The sequence below is a fragment of the Lontra canadensis genome, unplaced genomic scaffold (genome assembly GCF_010015895.1).
Source record: "Lontra canadensis isolate GAN:19392208 unplaced genomic scaffold, GSC_riverotter_1.0 scaffold107, whole genome shotgun sequence".
Classification (NCBI taxonomy): Eukaryota; Metazoa; Chordata; class Mammalia; order Carnivora; family Mustelidae; genus Lontra; species Lontra canadensis.
In genome coordinates, this window is record NW_022631101.1 from 532699 (window position 1) to 550565 (window position 17867).

Sequence of the window (17867 nt, forward strand, 5' to 3'; positions counted from 1 at the left end):
TCTTACATTATACACAAAAAGAAATTCAAAATGGATGAAAGACCTAGGTGTGAGACCTGAAACCGTCAAAGTCCTTGAAGAAAGCAGAGGCAGTAATTTATCTGACATCAGCTGTAGCTATTTTTTTCTAGATAGGTCTCCTGAGGCAAGAGAAACTAAGCAAAAATAAATTATTGGGACTATATCAAAATAAAGTCTTCTGTATAGCAAAGGAGACAATCAAAACTAAAAGGCAACCTTACTGAATGGGTGAAGATATTTGCCAGTGACATACTTGATAAGGAGCTAATGTCCAAAATATATGAAGAACTTACAAAACTCAACAAAGAATGAATAATCCAATTAAAAAATAGGCACAAGACATGAGTAGATGTTTCTCTCAGAGAAAATCCAGATGGCCAGCAAACACATTGAAAAGATGCTCAACATCACTTATTGTCAGGGAAATACAAATCAAAATTACAATGAGATAGCACCTCATGACTGTCAGAATGGCTAAGCTCAACACAAGAAACAACCGGTTTTGGCGAGGATGTGGAGAAAGGGGAACCCTCCTGCACTGTTGATGGGAATGCAAACTGGTGCAGCCACTGTGGAAAACAGTATGGAGATTCCTCAGTTAAAAATAGAACTACCCTATGATCTAGTGATTGTACTATTAGGTATTTACCCAAATAATACAAAAATACTAATACAAAGGGATACACGCACCCTAGTGTTTATAACAGCATTACTTACAATAGCCAAACTATGGAAAGAGCCCAAGTCACCGCCCCCTGATGAATGGATAAAGAAGATGTGTATATATACAATGAATAGTATTCAAGCATAAAAAAGAATGAAATCTTACCATTTGCAACAACATAGAGCTAGAGATTGTTATGCTGAGTGAAATAAGTTGACAAATACTGTATGATGTCACTGTATGATTTAAGAAACAAAGCAAATGGGGTGCCTGGGTGACTCGGTTAAGCGTCTGCCTTTGGCTTAGATCATGAACCCAGGGTCCTGGGATCGAGCCCCGCATCAGGCTCCCTGCTCAGCAGGAGAGTCTGCTTTTCCCTCCGCCCCTGCTTTTCTGCTCTCTCTCAAATAAATAAATAAATCTTAAAAAAACAAAACAAAAGAGCAAAGGGGGGAAGAGAGGCAAACCAAGGAACAGACTCTATATAGAGAACAAACTGTTACCAGAGGGGAGGTGGTTTGGGGGGGTGAGGGGTGGGTAGAATGGATTCCACAGGTGATGGGGATTAAGGAGAGCACTTATGATGAGCACTGGGTGATATATGGGATTGCTGAATCACTATATTGTACACCTGAAACTAATACACTGTATGTGAACTAACTGGAATTTAAATAAAATTTTTTAAAAGATCTACACAGCCTTAACATTGACTAGCACTTGTAGGTGTCCTCACTGCTTGTATGTTAAACGAGCATAGGAAAATTGACCCAGAGGAGGAAACCTGCAAAATAAAATTAATTCAGGGAAATGAACATTTGTGGAAATGTAGAAAACCACCTGATCTTAAATCCACAACATTAATGTAATTACTACAGTTGGTTCTTCTCTTCCCACAGCCTCTGTTCTCAAGTTGGGTTCTTATCTGGGCCCCTGTCTGGTTTTCCAAGGATTGTATACAGTGTATATTGAACTGTCTTTTGTAATTTTTCTGACAGGATAAACTGGAAAAATGATTTTACATTAGCTAGGATTTAACTGCATTTCACACACCTAATCTTTTTTATCTATCAATGTTAAGGCAGGAATTTATTGTTAACACTTTGAAAGTGTCACCAGTAGTTACCAATAACAATTTTTTTTAAGATTTTATTTATTTATTAGACAGAGGGAATGCAAGCAGGGGGAGTGGGAGAGGGAGAAGCAGACTGCCTGGCCAAGCAGGGAGCCTGATGTGGGGCTCAATCCCAGGATCCTGGCACCATGACCTGAGCCAAAGGAGACACTTAATTACTGAGCCACCCAGGCGCCCCAACAATTTTCTTAATCAGCCTTGAATTGGTGATTTGTAACTGCATTTCCATCCCAACTCGAAATGTTTGCCTTCTAATTACTGTAGTATTTATCAAAACTTCTCACATAGGGTCTATGTCTTATTCCCCACACCCATGAAAGGAATGCCTCCCATATTTGTGGGAATTTGATAATTTTATCAAATGTATTTTTGAGGCGAGATTGATAGTTATATGCTTTTCCCTATTGAAAGCTCTGAAGCATTTTTCTGGGAAAGGAGTATATGTCAATATAGATAATATGTCTCTTTGATTTGGAAATCTTGTATTTGGAAATTAAGATTATGAGATTAAAATACCAAAAAGAGGAGCACCATATTGATGATTTCACTGAGTTTTTATAAATGGGAGTAAGTACACATATGTAGGAATTTGAGTTTTGGTATATTCCTATATTAATGTGAAGCCATTAAGATTATGGCAGATAACTGTAATGACAGAAATACATGTTATAGGCTTTGAAAAATCATAGATTGTAGCATTCATAGCATAATCAAACATAAATACTTGTGAGTCTGTGTGCACGCGTGTGTATATGTGTACATGTGTAAGACAATGTATAAAGGGATGCTGTTCCATGGTGGTTTTCCTTGGCAAGGAGCATTTATTTTGTGGTCTTTTCCCATTTTTTAAAAATACCTCTATCCTCCATCCCTGTTATCTTTCCATTTATGTTTCAATTTTTCATTGAATATGGAATATTATCAAAGCAGTAAATTACTGTAATAGATTTTAGGAATGTACCAGGTAATTATCCCTTTAAATTAAGCCATTATGAGTGTTCTATATTGTCATATGGCGTACATAAGATCAAAATTAAAGAATGGGCTCTGGAAGCCAATTTCAAAGCCAAGAGCTTCTCTGACTGTTTTACATAGACAAATAACTTCATGAGTTTTAGCAGTTGTATCTTTGTAATAAATGCATGCTCCGCTTGAAGTATAAATCCATAACAGGGAGTGGGCAGATCCTGGAGCTAAAGCAAAATGAACATACGTTGTGGGGGCATTAACAGCAACAACAAAAGAGTCCTTTTTTAAAAGGTGTGCATGAAGAAAGAACATAAAATAATAGAAGCTGACCCTCTGGATGTGGAACCAATAAAGATGAAGAGCCGGTTTGGATGCTATTCCATAGTCAGACACAATGGTGACTTTTTTTTTTTTTTAAAGATTTATTTATTTATTTATTTGACAGAGAGAGAGAGATCACAACTAGACAGAGAGGCAGGTAGAGAGAGAGAGAGAGAGAGGGAAGCAGGCTCCCTGCTGAGCAGATAGCCCGATGCGGGACTCGATCCCAGGAACCTGAGATCATGACCTGAGCTGAAGGCAGCGGCTTAACCCACTGAGCCACCCAGGCGCCCCACAATGGTGACTTTTTCATTGTAGTCGATGAAAGGGCTTTACTCAGCAAGTAATATCAAGTCAAGAGAGGTTCCCACAATTGATTTTCTGGACCACACATTCATAGGATGCTAAGTATTTACTAAGGCCTGTGTTGTCTCAATTTGTGTGGTATGTTGGGGGTTCCTAAGGCTACTTCCATGTGCTTTCATTCCCTATGAGTACCCCCGAGACACTAGGAGTGCTCACAACTGATTTGTTACACTGAAAGGATACAAAGCAAAAGAGCAAAGAGGAGAGGTAGGTAGGATGAAATCTGGAGGATATCAGGTGTGAGTTTCTAAGAGTTCTCTCCTTATGGAATCACAGTGTACTAGGTTTCTTGAGCACTAAATTGTGATAATATGTAACTGTCACCAGAGATGCACTAGAGATTCGGGGCCCTAGATTTTTTATTGGGGGGCTGGTCACTTAGGCATTCTCTGCCTGGCATATACCAAAATTAGAGACTCTCAGAAGGAAAATAGATATTCAGCATAAACCACATTGCACAGAGTTTAGGCACTGTGAGCTACTCTTAGTGAATATTAGGAATCCTTCAGAGCAATCCAAGTATCCAGATACTGATCAAGAATGAGCCTTGCAAGCAGGCCTCTCCAAAGATAGCAGTCTCAGCTCTGTGTTGTTAAAGTTCTCAGCAGACATGATATCAAAAACCCAGTGCCTTCATTTTGGTTTGTTTTTTTGTTTTGTTTTGTTTTTTGCTGTTGTAAGATACCATAATAGGTTGTCAGGGAATTTGTTACAGAAAACTCAGGAGATGAAAAAAAAATTATTTGTCGTCCTCCCAACCCAGAAGACTGCAGATATGGCTTATTGGTTTAAAGTTCCTGAGAAATAGGATGGATTCTACACAGTTGAAAATGTCTCTCCATAAAGTATTATTAAGTATAAAAGAAAACAGAGGAGGTCTATAATGGAGAAATTCAGTTAATACTCTCAGCCAAGATGTTCATTTCACTGATAATAGAACAAACCAACATTTTAGGCCTCCTGATAGGATGTCGCTTCACCATTATTACTTCCAAAAAATAGACAATCAAATCTAATCATGAGGGAATATCAGATAAACCCAAATTGACAAGATAGTTTCCTGCTTCACAATTAATTGACTCGAGGGAGCATAATTGACCAAAGACTCCTGCTGCTGTGTTCTAAAATCTACCACCAGATTTGTGTAAAGGCCAGTCTTACCATGATTGCTCCCGGTCAACACAATAAGAATCCTAAGATCCTTGGAGGCTGGACTCCTCAATACAGTGAATTTTTTTCAGGGACTCTCTGACAGCTTTGGAGAACTTTACTTAGATTACAAGGCAGTCTAGGATGGTCACTAAATCTTTTGTCCAAAATTTCTTCACTTGGGGTGACACTTGTACCATGATCTCATGGTTCAGGCAGCCTCTGCCCCAAGCTCCCTATCATTTTCTCTCACAGATGTTAACCCTAATAAAATATTTGTGTTTTTAAAAATATTTTATTCGTTTATTTTTGTGAGAGAAAGAGAGCGCACGAGCAAGTGAGCACAAGCTGGTGGAGGACGGGGAGCAGAGGGAGAAGCGGACTCCCCGCCAAGCAGGGAGCCTGATGCAGAACTGACCAGAGCTGAAGGCAGATGCTTACCTACTGAACCACCCAGGCCCCTGACTAATAAAATATTTGTTCATTAAAAGTCTTGCTTAAAAAAAAAAAGTCTTGCTTACCATCTTGGTGTCCAATTCTTGGAGGACCAGAACAAACCCAGTATCTAAGAAACACCCCTCTTGGCTCATTCCAGTTATTTCCTTTACCCTGTGGTAGCCACTAACTCATAGTAGCAGAAATTCATTTAGCCTCTTTTGTACTTTAAAGATTTTTTAAATTTATTTGACAGAGAAAGATCACAAGTAGGCAGAGAGGCAGGCAGAGAGAGGGGGAAGCAGGCTCCCCGATGAGCAGAGAGCCCGATGCGGGGCTCGATCCCAGGACTCTGAGATCATGACCTGAGCCGAACGAAGGCAGAGGCTTAACCCACTGAGCCACTCAGGTGCCCCAAGCCTGTTTTGTACTTTATGTAAATGGAGTCATACCCTATGTACAACATAGAGTATGTATTTTATATCTGGCTTCATTCACTCAACATCATGTCATGATGTTCATCAACATATTGTTGGGAGCAGAGAACTTTATTTTACTTTCATTGTTGGATATTATTGGAGTGTGTAAATGTACCATGATATCTAGTCATTCCATTGTTGATGGATAGAGGGTAATTTCCAATTTTTGGATATCACACACTGAGTACTGACATGAACAGTCTAAAACATGTCTTGTATTTAATGTATAATATATTTATTTGAGGAAAATTTATATGGGCGGGACATATATGTTTATTTTTTTGTAGGTACTTTCAAACAGTATTCCAAAGTGGTTATACCAATTTACACTCTCACTAGTGATATGCAAACATTGGCATCTTTACCCATTTGGTTTGTTCAGTGTTTTAAATTTTAGCCTTGGGGCGCCTGGGTCACTCAGTGGGTTAAAGCCTCTGCCTTCGGCTCAGGTCATGGTCCCAGGGTCCTGGGATCGAGCCCCGCATCGGGCTCTCTGCTCAGCAGGGAGCTTGCTTCCTCCTCTTTCTCTGCCTGCCTCTCTGCCTACTTGTGATCTCTGTCTGTCAAATAAAGAAATAAAATCTTTAAAAAAAATTTTAGCCTTTCTGTTCAGAATGTGCTGGTATCTCATAATAATGTAATTTGAATTTACCTTATGATATGGAGTTTAGTATCTTTTCATGATTATTGACTACTTTGACATCCTCTTTTCTGAGTTGTTTACTTAAGTCTTTTTTTAAAAAAGATTGTTTATGTATTTATTTGACACAGAGAGAGAGAGATCACAAGTAAGCAGAGAGGCAGGCAGAGAGAGAGGAGGAAGCAGGCTCCCTGCTGAGCAGAGAGCCCGATGTGGGGCTCAATCCTAGGACCCTGGGATCATGACCCGAGCCAAAGGCACATGTTTAACAACTGAGCCACCCAGGCACCCTTTAAGTCTTTTGTCCATGTTTTATGCTGGGATGCCTGTCTTATTGATTTGAAGTCTTACATTTTACACAAGAGTCTTTTGTTCTATACATGTTTTGATAATATCTCTCATTTTTTGCCATTTCATTCTATTAGTGTATGTTTTGATTAACAGTATTTAACTTTAAAATAGTATAATTTTTCAATTTTTTTCTTTTACATTGTGATTTTTTTTGTATTAAGAAGTTCTTCCTACTTAGGGGCGCCTGGATGGCTCAGTGGGTTAAAGCCTCTGCCTTCGGCTCGGATCATGATCCCAGGGTCTTGGGATTGAGCCCCGCATTGGGCTCTCTGCTCAGCGGGGAGCCTGCTTCCCTTCCTCTCTCTCTACCTGCCTCTCTGCCTACTTGTGATCTTTCTCTGTCAAATAAATAAATAAAATCTTAAAAAAAAAAGAAGTTCTTCCTACTTAATAAAAAAAAAAAAAAAGAAATTCTTCCTACTCCAAGGTAAGAAAGCTGTTCTTGTTTTTTCCTACATTATCATTGTCTACTCTTCAAATTTAAATCTGCAGACTTCTGGAATTTCTACTTTAATATCCTATGAGACAATGACCAGTGTTTGTTTTTTCCCATAGAGTTACCCAGCTGACCAAGAACCATATACAGAAGTTTCAAGACCTCTTTACCCTCTCTGTTGCAGTGTTTTCTTTATACACGTCAGGTATAATGTCTGTTTCAATATAGATTTTGATCTCTATACTCCTCACCTGTCTATCCCTCTTTTTTTAAAGATTTTATTTATTTATTTATTTGTCAGAGAGAGAGAGAGAGGCAGGCTCCCCTCTGAGCAAGGAACCCGATGTGGGACTCAATCCCAGGACCCTGGGATCATGACCTGAGCCACAGGCAGCAGCTTAACTGACTGAGCCACCCAGGCATCCCCCGCCTGTCTATCCCTGAGCAAACTCCAGACTGTCTTATATTGTGGATTTTTAATAGGATTTAGTGTTGATTAATGTAAGTTTTCCTTTTCGTTTATTTCAGATTATTTCAACTTTTCTTAGCTCTTTTATTTTCCACATAATGTTTATAATCATCTTAGCAGTTTCCAGGGGAAAGTACTGGTATTGTTATTGGGGTTTGATTGATACTATAGATCATTTGGGGACAGTATGAGATCTTTATAATACTGAATCTTAAAACCATGAATATCACTGTCCATTTTTTAAGAATTTTTCTTGGAGAAAATAAAAGTGAATCCCCATGGAGCCCCTGGGTGGCTCAGAGGGTTAAGCCTCTGCCTTCTGCTCAGGTCATGATCCCAGGGTCCTAGGATCGAGCCCCACATCAGGCTCTCTGCTCAGTGGGAAGCCTGCCTCCCTTCCTCTCTCTCTGCCTGCCTCTCTGCCTGCTTGTGATCTCTGTCTGTCAAATAAATAAATAAATAAAATCTTAAAAAAAAGTGAATCCCCATATAATAAGATGTACTTACATAGCTTCCAAAACATTTAAAGGTCCTACATATGAAAGACAAGTCTAGAAATTTAGTTTTAAACAAGCACAAAGAAATATTTTTGCCTGAGGAGTTTCAAAGGACAGAGATTAAGAAAAAAATTAGTGGTCATTTTAAAATCAATGATTTCTATTCAATGAAGGACACAATAGACAAAATTTAAAAATATGTGCCCAGTTAGGAAAGGATATTTGTATTTTCTAAAAACTGACAAGGTATCAATAATCAGAATATGTAATGCAAACAAGGAAAGAAGAAAGTAGCCTGTATCTGTTCTCTGTGCCATGTTGCATTAAGTCAGGCATGGTTCTTGGAGGATGATTTCCCAGAAGAATTTGGAACACAGAAAGGTAAAAAAGACACAAGAATCTTGTAATTATTGTTCCATTGAGATATAGCTTTCAATGTTGCTGGGGCAATTAGCCAAATCCAAAATATTCCAAGTGTAGGGAAAATAATGTGATTGTCCATGAATTCAGTCTTATCTTTAAAAAAAAAGAAAGAAAGAAAATCACATCATTTTAGAACTATTTAATAGTGATATCCAATAAATCAAATGTATGGGTCTTTTTAAAAAAAGATTTATTTATTTATTTGACAGAGAGAGACACAGCGAGAGAGGGAACACAAGCAGGGGGAGTGGAAGAGGGAGAAGCAGGCTTCCCACTGAACAGGGAGCCTGATGTGGGGTTCGATCCCCCTGGGATCATGACCTGAGCCAAAGGCAGATGCTTAATGACTGAGCCACCCAGGTGCCCCATGGCTCTTTTTTAAAACATCTGGAGTCAAAGAAATTAGTCTAAGTAGTCATATTTAACACAATTCAACATTTTTTTAAAATCAGGGCTTGGGTATAAATTGTTATTAAACAAATATTTTTACTTTTTTATTTTTACTTTCTTAAATGTATAATTGTATAATATATTTAGGCTTTAAAAATGTTATCAGGGGCCCCTGGCTGGTTCAGGTGGTGGAGCATGTGACTCTTGAGCTCCCAGTCATGAGTTCAAGCCTCACATTGGGGGTGGAGACTAAAAAAAAAAGTTCTTATTAGTAAGAGATAGATACTAATGTATTTACTTGTGTGAGTACATCTCTGGTTTGCTTTAAAATATTTAAGACAAAAATAAAAATTGAAAATATGTTAGAGGAAATAAAGTGATCCTCGCCAGTTCACGAAGGAATGTAAAGTAAAGAGAAGGTGTACAGATTGGAAAAGAAGAAATAAAATTGTTGTTACCTACAATAACATGATTAAGTGTATAGAAAGCCCAGATGAATGTGGCATTAACATTGAAATTTATAGATGAGTTTGACAAGTTTGTTGGATACAAGACCCAGTACAATTTTAAGTAGTTATTATCAGCGTTGTCTTCTCATTCCCAGTTTCAAAAGTGAAGTTTCCATGATTTCACCAAGTGTTAATTTTATTATATAAGTTTATATTTCTGTTTTTCTAGAAATATATTGATTTCATTTAAATTTATGAATATATTTTTATAAGGTTTATATATTTTATAAGGTTCTTCACAAATCATAATATTTAATGATGTTCTCTTTTTTTTCTGATACTGGCTATTTCTTATATGCAGTTTTTTCTTAGTCATTCTCACCATACTTTTATCAATTTTATTGCTTTATCCACAAGGTGATCTTTTGGCCTGTTGTGGGAGGAGAGGATCCACTTAATTTTGTTTGTTTTTCATCAGTGTGCTCTTATTTTATTCTATCTGCTTTCTTTAGTTTTGCTATTTGTTTATTCACTTTCTGAGATTGATGTTTTCACAATGGATTTTCAGCTTCTATTTTATTTTATTTTTTTAAAGATTTTATTTAGTTATTTATTTGACAGACAGAGATCACAAGTAGGCAGAGAGGCAGGCAGAGAGAGAGAGAGGAGGAAGCAGGCTCCCTGCTGAGCAGAGAGCCTGATGTGGGGTCCGACCCCAGGACCCTGGGATCATGACCTGAGCCGAAGGCAGAGGCTTTAACCCACTGAGCCACCCAGGCGCCCCTCAGCTTCTCTTCTATTTTAAAATATGCATTTAAGGCTTAACATTTCCTTCTATGCATGTGTGTTAAAATCTCCAGTTCCAGGGCACCTGGGTGGTTTAGATGGTTAAGTGTCTGACTCTTGCTTTGGGCTCAGGTCATGATCTGTCAGTGTGGTGAGATGGAGCCCTTCAAGGGACTTCTGCTCAGCAGGGAAACTGCTTGCGAATCTCTCCCTCTGCTCCTACCCTGTTCACGCACTCTCTAAAATAAATAAAACCTTTTTAAAAAATTTAAGCTTTATTTTAGTTTTTCAGTGTTCCAAGTTTCATTGTTTATGCATCATACCCAGTGCTCCATGCAATAGGCACCCTCCTTAATACCCACCACTAGACTCACCCAAACCCCCACTCCCCTCCCCTCTAAAACCCTCAGTTTGTTTCTCAGAGCCCACAGTCTCTCATGGTTCGTCTCCCCCTCTGATTTCCCCCAACTTCCTTCTTCTCTCCTTCTCCCAATGTCCTCCGTGTTATTCCTTATGCTCCACAAGTAAGTGAGTCCATATGATAAAATATTTTTTTTTTTTTAAAGATTTTATTTATTTATTTATTTGTCAGAGAGAGAGAGAGAGAGAGAGCAAGCACAGGCAGACAGAGGCAGAGGGAGAAGCAGGCTCCCCGCCAAGCAAGGAGCCCGATGTGGGACTCGATCCCAGGACGCTGGGATCATGACCTGAGCCGAAGGCAGCTGCCCAACCAACTGAGCCACCCAGGCGTCCCGATAAAATATTTTTTTAAAGAAAAACCCCTTCAGTTCCAACTGAGTTTGAATCTTTCTCTTTGTAGTTCTGTCAATTTTCCCTTTATAAAGTATAAACTGAAGTTATTACTTTCTGGCACTTTGAAACTTTTATCATTATGAAATGGCCCTCTGTATGCCGAGTAATGCTTTTTGTCCCCCTTTAAGTTCTCTTGGTGTAATATTGACATCACAGATTCTAGTTACAGAAATAATTTGAGGCCCAGGATGATGATTGACATCTTTCTTTGCAAAGGACTTTTCACTTGCTTCTGCAAGGGTTGGAAGATGCCAGCAATTCACTTTCACGCAATTTCAGGGACGGGGGTGTCTTTACGTTTGCGTTTAGTTCCTGCCCAAGAAGGCCATGTTTCCTTTTGGTCTTATTCCTATGGTGAAGCTCTTTGGGGTTTACCAGGAAGTCTCTGTTGTAGGCAATGGATTTGTGTGTTTTAGTCCCTCCAGCATGTCTAAAGCGGTACTCAGTTTCTCCGCCTTTTGAGGAACAGAATCTACACTCTCCGAATGCCGACATGCTAGAATAGCTCTGCCCAGACCCTCTTTTGAAAACCAGGAGCTTAGAGCAGTCAGGCATTTCCGCCTAAGGGGAGCATCTTTCTTTTTTTCGGCCCCACAGTCGGTGAAGGGTAATAGGGACCACGACCCCTGTAGCCTACCACCCCCCGTCCCAGGCAGTCTGGAACCTGTGGTCCAGAGCTCCTAGTAATCACATCCTGCCGCTACAGTGAGGCGGGTCTGTAAACTTTCCCTCCCGTCCCTCCGCGGGATTCTGGGAAGTGTAGTCCAGGAGTGCCGTGTAGTCACAGGTACTTCCATTGAAGACGGTGGTTTTCGGGAATTCTGGGAAGTGTAGTCCAGGAGCGCCTGTTGGTCGCAGGCACTTCCGCCCCAGGAGGACGCCGTAGCAGCCATCTTTTCCCTGATTATAGTGTTTCAGGTTCGCTGTCCACGACCCATTCAAACTTCCCCCGACAACGCACCTGAGTCCCGCAGCCACCAGCATTTCATTTGGGGAGAAAGAGGAAGAGCGGCTAAAAACGGAGGTTTGATAACCGAGGGTGGCGATTTGCGTTCTCCTGGGCGGAGCTTTGCGCTTTGGGGACCTGTCCGGGATGGGGCGGGCTCTGGTTGTGCTTTCCCGGGTTTGAGGGTCTCCCGGGCTCTCTGCACCCCTGTCCTAGCTTCCCACCCGCGAGCTATTTGTCTTCATATGGGTGGATTACCGGGTAGGTTACTTCATCCCTCTGTGTCTCGGTTTGCTGTTCTGTAAAAGGGAAGTAAAAGTAATACGTTGCTAATACTGTGTTGTGAGGAATACAGTGTTCTGAGGCAAGAAGCGAGGTAGTACAAGTAAAAGGTTTAAAACTGCCTCGCAGGAGACTTCTTGTTATTAAAACTACTGTAATTAACCAAAAAGCGCCCATTTCTTAGGTTCTATGAGCTCAGGAAGCTCAATTGTCTGGACTCCTGACCCCTTTTTTTTTTTTTTTTTTTTTTTTTTGGAAGGAGAGAGTTGCTGCTAGTTGGTACCGGGGAGTGTGATTTTTCGGGAATGGAAGCACAAACCTGGTATGTCCTTTCTTCCCCAGCAGTGACTTCTCAAAAAGCACTGCGTGGAGGAGGAGGCATCAGAGCTCCACGTGAGTAGGGCTTGGCATTCTTCTACTAAGATAGTCACGGAAATTGGAGAATGTGTGGGTCACGCTCTTGTAATGATGACAGCTGAGGCTTAGTTGCTAAGTTTGATTCTAAAAGCTTTACACAGATGAACACATTTCCGTCACACAGTGCCTGTGTTAAGCAGTACTGGCCTTTTTCCTACTTTGTTATTGTTTTAAAGATTTATTTTATTTAGAGAGAGGGAGAGAGCGCGCATGCGAGCTGGGGAGAGGCAGAAGCAGAGGAAGAGAATCTCAAGCAGACTCCCTACTGTGAAGCCCTACATGGGGCTGGATCCCATGACCCAGAGATCATAACTCAGGTGGAAACCCAAGAGTCTGATGCCATCCAGGCATCCCTGTTTTTCCTACTTTTAAAATTTTATTTTTTAAAAAGATTTTATTTACTTATTTAACGGAGAGAGACACAGTGAGAGAGGGAATGCGAGCAAGGGGAGTGTGAGAGGGAGAACCAGGCTTCCGGCTGAGCAGGGAGCCTGATGCGGGGCTTGATCCCAGGACTCTGGGATCATGACCTGAGCCAAGGTAGACGCTTAATGGCTGAGCCACTCAGGTGCCCCTATTTTTCCTACTTTAAAGTAACTTTCTGATCTGTGTCATATATTTCAAATAGTATTTATATTATAAAAGTAGCCTAATCATTATGAAAAATACAAAAATATATAAATAAAACTGTCAATTACCCATAACCTTGGAATGTAACAATAACATTTTAGCCTTTTACCTGGTTACTCTGTGTATATTTCTGTTAGTGGCCGCTGTTTCCCTTGGGCCTGATGGTACGCTGTGGTGCCATTTAAATTGTGGTCTGTAGACCAGAGGCATTGGCATCACTTGGGTAGAAATACTTGTCCTTGAGCCCCTTCTGAGACATTCTGATTTAGACTTTCTGCCTGTGGGGCCAGGAATCTGCATTCCAGCAAGATCCTGGGGAGATTCCTGTGCACGTGAAAATTCGAGAAGCTCAAAAAAGCCTCTTGTCTGGAAACAGATCTAGAAAATTTACTTCGCTGGATGTCATAGATAAAACTGAGCTGGATGTACCATACGGTCTACTTAGTCCAGTGATTTTTAAACCCACTAGTCAACTGTCAGGTCTCCTTGCAGTGTATTGACTTGAGCAGAAAGCAGCTGGCAAGTATAGAGTCAAAATGGAGGGAATTCGAAAATTTGAAGATATATTTCTTCCAGGCTTTGGGGAATGGATTCATTGCCATCTTTCACACCAGAAAAATTCTGCGTGAAGTCGGAAGATCAGCTAGTAGTTACTGTTCGTTAACAGGAAATATTTTTGCTATAGTCTGAACTGTCATTGTTACTGTTCTTACTGCTGTGGCTATTTCTTAATTTCTTTTACTTTGTTATTTTTTATTTCATTTTTATAGAAGAGAGTATGAATGGGGGGAGGGGCAGAGGGAGAGAGAGAATCCTAAGCAGACTCCACACCCAGCGCCTGATGCTCCGTTAGTGAGCATCAGCCAGAACCCCCAGGAACATACCTGTAATCAAAGAGTTAAGTTCATTTTAGCTTGCTGGAGCAATGAAGCCCAAATACCCAGATGTCTTAGTAAGAGGCTATTAGGTGGGGCTGCTTATAGGGTTTGGGCTTGAGGTAGCTGAGTTGGGAGTTTTAAGCAGTGAGGGTTTGTTCTGGTTTACCTGCTGTCCAGAAGCAGAACCAAGTTGATGACTGAATATTGTAATAATTTTTATCTAGTAGGTGGGAGAAACAAAATGAGTCTTCAGTTGTTGCTTTTTTTTTCTTCTTTCACTATATTTTCTTCTTTTTAAATTTTTTTAATTTGAAAAATTAACATATAATGTATTATTTGTTTCAGGGGTACAGGTCTGTGATTCATCAGTCTTATAGGATTCACAGCACTCAACATAGCACATACACTCCTCAGTGTCCATCCCCCAGCCACCCTATCCCTCCCACCCCCCGCCCCTCCAGCAGCCTTCAGTTTGTTTCCTGAGATTAAGAGTCTCTTATGGTTTATTTCCCTCTCTGATTTTGTCTTGTTTCATATTTTCCACTTCCCCTATGATCCTCTGTCTTATTTCTCAAATTCCTCATGTTAGTGAGGTCATAGGATAATTGTCTTTCTCTGATTGACTTAATTTCGCTCAGCCTAATACCCTCTAGTTCCATCCATGTCATTGCAAATGGCAAGATTTCAGGGTTTTTTCTGATGGCTGCATAATATTCCATGGTATATACATACCACATCTTCTTTATCCATTGATCTGTTGATGGACATCTGGGCTCTTTCCGTAGTTTGGCTATTGTGGACATTTTTGCTATAAACATGGGGGTGCAGGTGCCCCTTCAGTTCATTACATTTGTATCTTTGGGGTAAATACCAAGTAGTGTAACTGCTGGGTCTTAGGATAGCTCTATTTTCAACTTTTTGAGGAACCTCCACACTGTTTTCCATTCAGTTGTCATTATTAATAGTCAGCCACTCGTGTTGGGAGGGCAGTTCTTGGGGTTATTTTTTTGTCATTGTAGAAGGTCTTTGTCTCTGTGTTAAGGACTGTCTTGTTCTTTTCACGTTTGTCACTAAGACTGAGTGGCCCTGTCAGATTCTCTCTGATCAATGGGAAACACCAAATTCTAGCTGTTGTTGCTGCTAGCTTCCAGAGCCATTTTTTTGGGGTCTCTTTCACAGCTTTATCATACTGGCATATTGTTTTTGGTTTTTTTGCTGAACCATTTGAAGGCAAGCTAGAGACTGATCAAAATGGAATTAATTACAGTGATAACACACTGTTACCTAATCCACAGCCAGTATTCCGTTTTTCCAGTTTCCCCAGTAAAGTCTCTGAGAGCAGTTTTCCTTTTCTTTTTCAGGGTTCAGTCCTGTGATGTGCATTGAACTTAGTTTTTATTTCACTGATCTCCTTTAATCTAGAATGATTCCAGGGCACTTGGCTGGCTCAGTTGGTAGAGCGCTCAACTCTTCATCTCCAGGATGTAAAGGTTACTTAAAACAAAACAAAATAGAATGATTATTCAGACTTTATTTAGCTCATGATATTTGTGTGAAGAATATGGGCAAAGTACTTTGTAGAATGTCCTTCCTTTTTTGGTTTATCTGATACTTGTTTGTGATTGGGTTCCGGCTCTGCGCTAGCAGCAGGAATGCTCCAGAAGTAAGCGATGAGGCCACTTTCTCAGTGCGTCATGGGAAGCCCGTGTCTGTGGGTTTGTTCCAGTTGCTGGTATCAGGTTGTTTTCTGGGGTAAAGAATCTGCCAGTTAATATTTTGAGACTGTGTGACGATCTTATTCCCAAACTTTCACCATTTTTGTAGCATCCACTGATGATTTTCTAACTCTTTCATTCTCCATTTTTTGGTTTGCCTTCTGCCATAGCCGGAACTTTCTCTTCTCACCTGTTTATTTCTTTTTTTTTTTTTTAAGATTTTATTTATTTATTTGACAGAGAGAAATCACAAGTAGGCAGAGAGGCAGGCGGAGAGAGAGGAGGAAGCAGGCTCCCTGCTGAGGAGAGAGCCTGATGTGGGGCTCGATCCCAGGACCCTAGGATCATGACCTGAGCCGAAGGCAGAGGCTTAACCCACTGAGCCACCCAGACGCCCCTCACCTATTTATTTCTTATACATTCCTTTATTCATAACAATATGCTTACCACTCAGATGCCTATTTTTTTTATTTACCTTAGGTGAGGACTGTCAACCTGTTCTTTTGTTGTTTGCAGAATCTTGGGTTTGATTAGTTTTCTTTACCTCCATGCCTGCCTGTCAAAAGTGCGCTTCCTGTTTAAAAAGAAACTTCACTTATTTTTATACCTTTTTAGACAAAGTGGGCTGTGTCAATTTAGATACTGTTGTTGAGGTAACAAATTATCAGGAAGACAACTAGAGATCTTGAGCCATCACCAAGACTCACGTGACAGAGCAGCAACCATGAACTCCCATGTATTTTAACAATATTCTCTTGGTAGAAGTCACACTTACAGGAATAATTTCAAACCATAGAATATCATTCTGCAAACATATTATACAATTGGAAAGGAATAAGAAACTGACAGCGCTTTGAGAGCCTTCGACCTTACAGCAATCCCATGAGATTGATAATTCTTCTCCCCCACTTGCAGATGACAGAATCAAGGCAGAGAGATGTTAATCATCAGGCGAGGAGCACACTGCTAGCCAGGATTTCAGCCCTCGCATATTGACTCCAGTGCCTTCTCTTATGGCTGTTGTCTCGATTTATACCCTACCCAGAATAAGAATTACTGCTGTAGAAACTACAGGCTCACTGGGATGGGGCCATTTACGTGGTTGGGCAGGTGGTTCCTTGAACTCCTGCTGAAAGGGGTCAGGGGGCTGTCTGGTACACGTGCCAAGTTCACTCATCACGCCATGTTCACCTGCACAGTCCTATAGGTTAATGGTGTACTTGACCTTTTCCATTGACTTCTTTTTTCTTTCCTAATCTATCTTTCTAGGTTTCTGTTTCCCCAGAAGGAAAGAGAATATGAGCATGTTCAAGGTGAGTAGGGCTTGCCTTTCTTGCTGTTAAAAATGTCATTTTAGGGGTACCTCGGGGGCTCAGTCGGTTAAGCATCTGCCTTCGGCTCCGGTTGTGATCTCCGGGTCCTGCGATCAAGGCCCACATTGGGCTCCCTGCTCATTCTCTCTCTCTCAAATAAATAAATGAAATCTTTTTTTTTTTTTTTAAAGATTTTATTTATTTATTTGACAGACAGAGATCACAAGTAGGCAGAGAGGCAGGCAGAGAGAGAGGAGGAAGCAGGCTCCCTGCTGAGCAGAGAGCCCGATGCGGGGCTCAATCCCAGGATCCTGGGATCATGACCTGAGCTGAAGGCAGAGGCTTTAACCCACTGAGCCACCCAGGCACCCCAATAAATGAAATATTTAAAAAAAAAAATGTCATTTTGGCCCTCAGAGACGGCACATAGTTCTCTTTTAAGGAGAGTGCAGCTATGGACTTGTTGAGTGTGTCAGGTGCTTTTTTCTTTATGCCTTTTAAGTTTAATTGGTTTTGGTTTTAGTTTTCATTTCATCCATTTTTAATCTCACAAGGAGAAGTAGAACAACTAATAGAAATGAGAATATCTTGCCCCTCGCTACTTCCCCTGCTTCCAAATAGATGCTTTATTTCTGTAATATCGTCATCACATGTATTCATAGCTGTGTGTTTGCATTCATGACATAGATACAGCTTTATATCTTGGAAGATTTCTTTTTTAAAAATCTTTCATACTTTTTAAAAAAATTTTTTACTTTTTAATTTTATTATTATAATTTTTTAAAATGGAAACATAGGTAACATATCAGTTCCAGGCATACAACATAGTGATTTGACAGATACATCACAGAATGCTCACCATGATAAGTGTAGGTATAGTCTATCACTGCATGAAG

At 40.3% G+C, this 17867-nt stretch overlaps 1 protein-coding gene across 4 annotated transcripts in view; it reads left to right on the top strand.

Annotated features, from left to right (window-relative positions):
• Positions 1-17867, top strand: part of LOC116855970 (zinc finger protein 226-like) — a 98535-nt gene that overhangs the window by 72528 nt on the left and 8140 nt on the right. The window contains exons 1-2 of one of the 4 annotated variants that reach the window (XM_032839064.1): positions 11709-11814; positions 16928-16971. The exons of 2 other annotated variants lie outside the window; for them this stretch is intronic. In XM_032839064.1, the coding sequence (XP_032694955.1) occupies positions 16957-16971 (15 nt within the window). In that variant the 5' untranslated portion in view covers positions 11709-11814; positions 16928-16956. Of the gene's footprint in view, positions 1-11708; positions 11815-16243; positions 16705-16927; positions 16972-17867 lie in introns of those variants that run through there. One more of the 4 variants, XM_032839065.1, reaches the window with a different exon arrangement.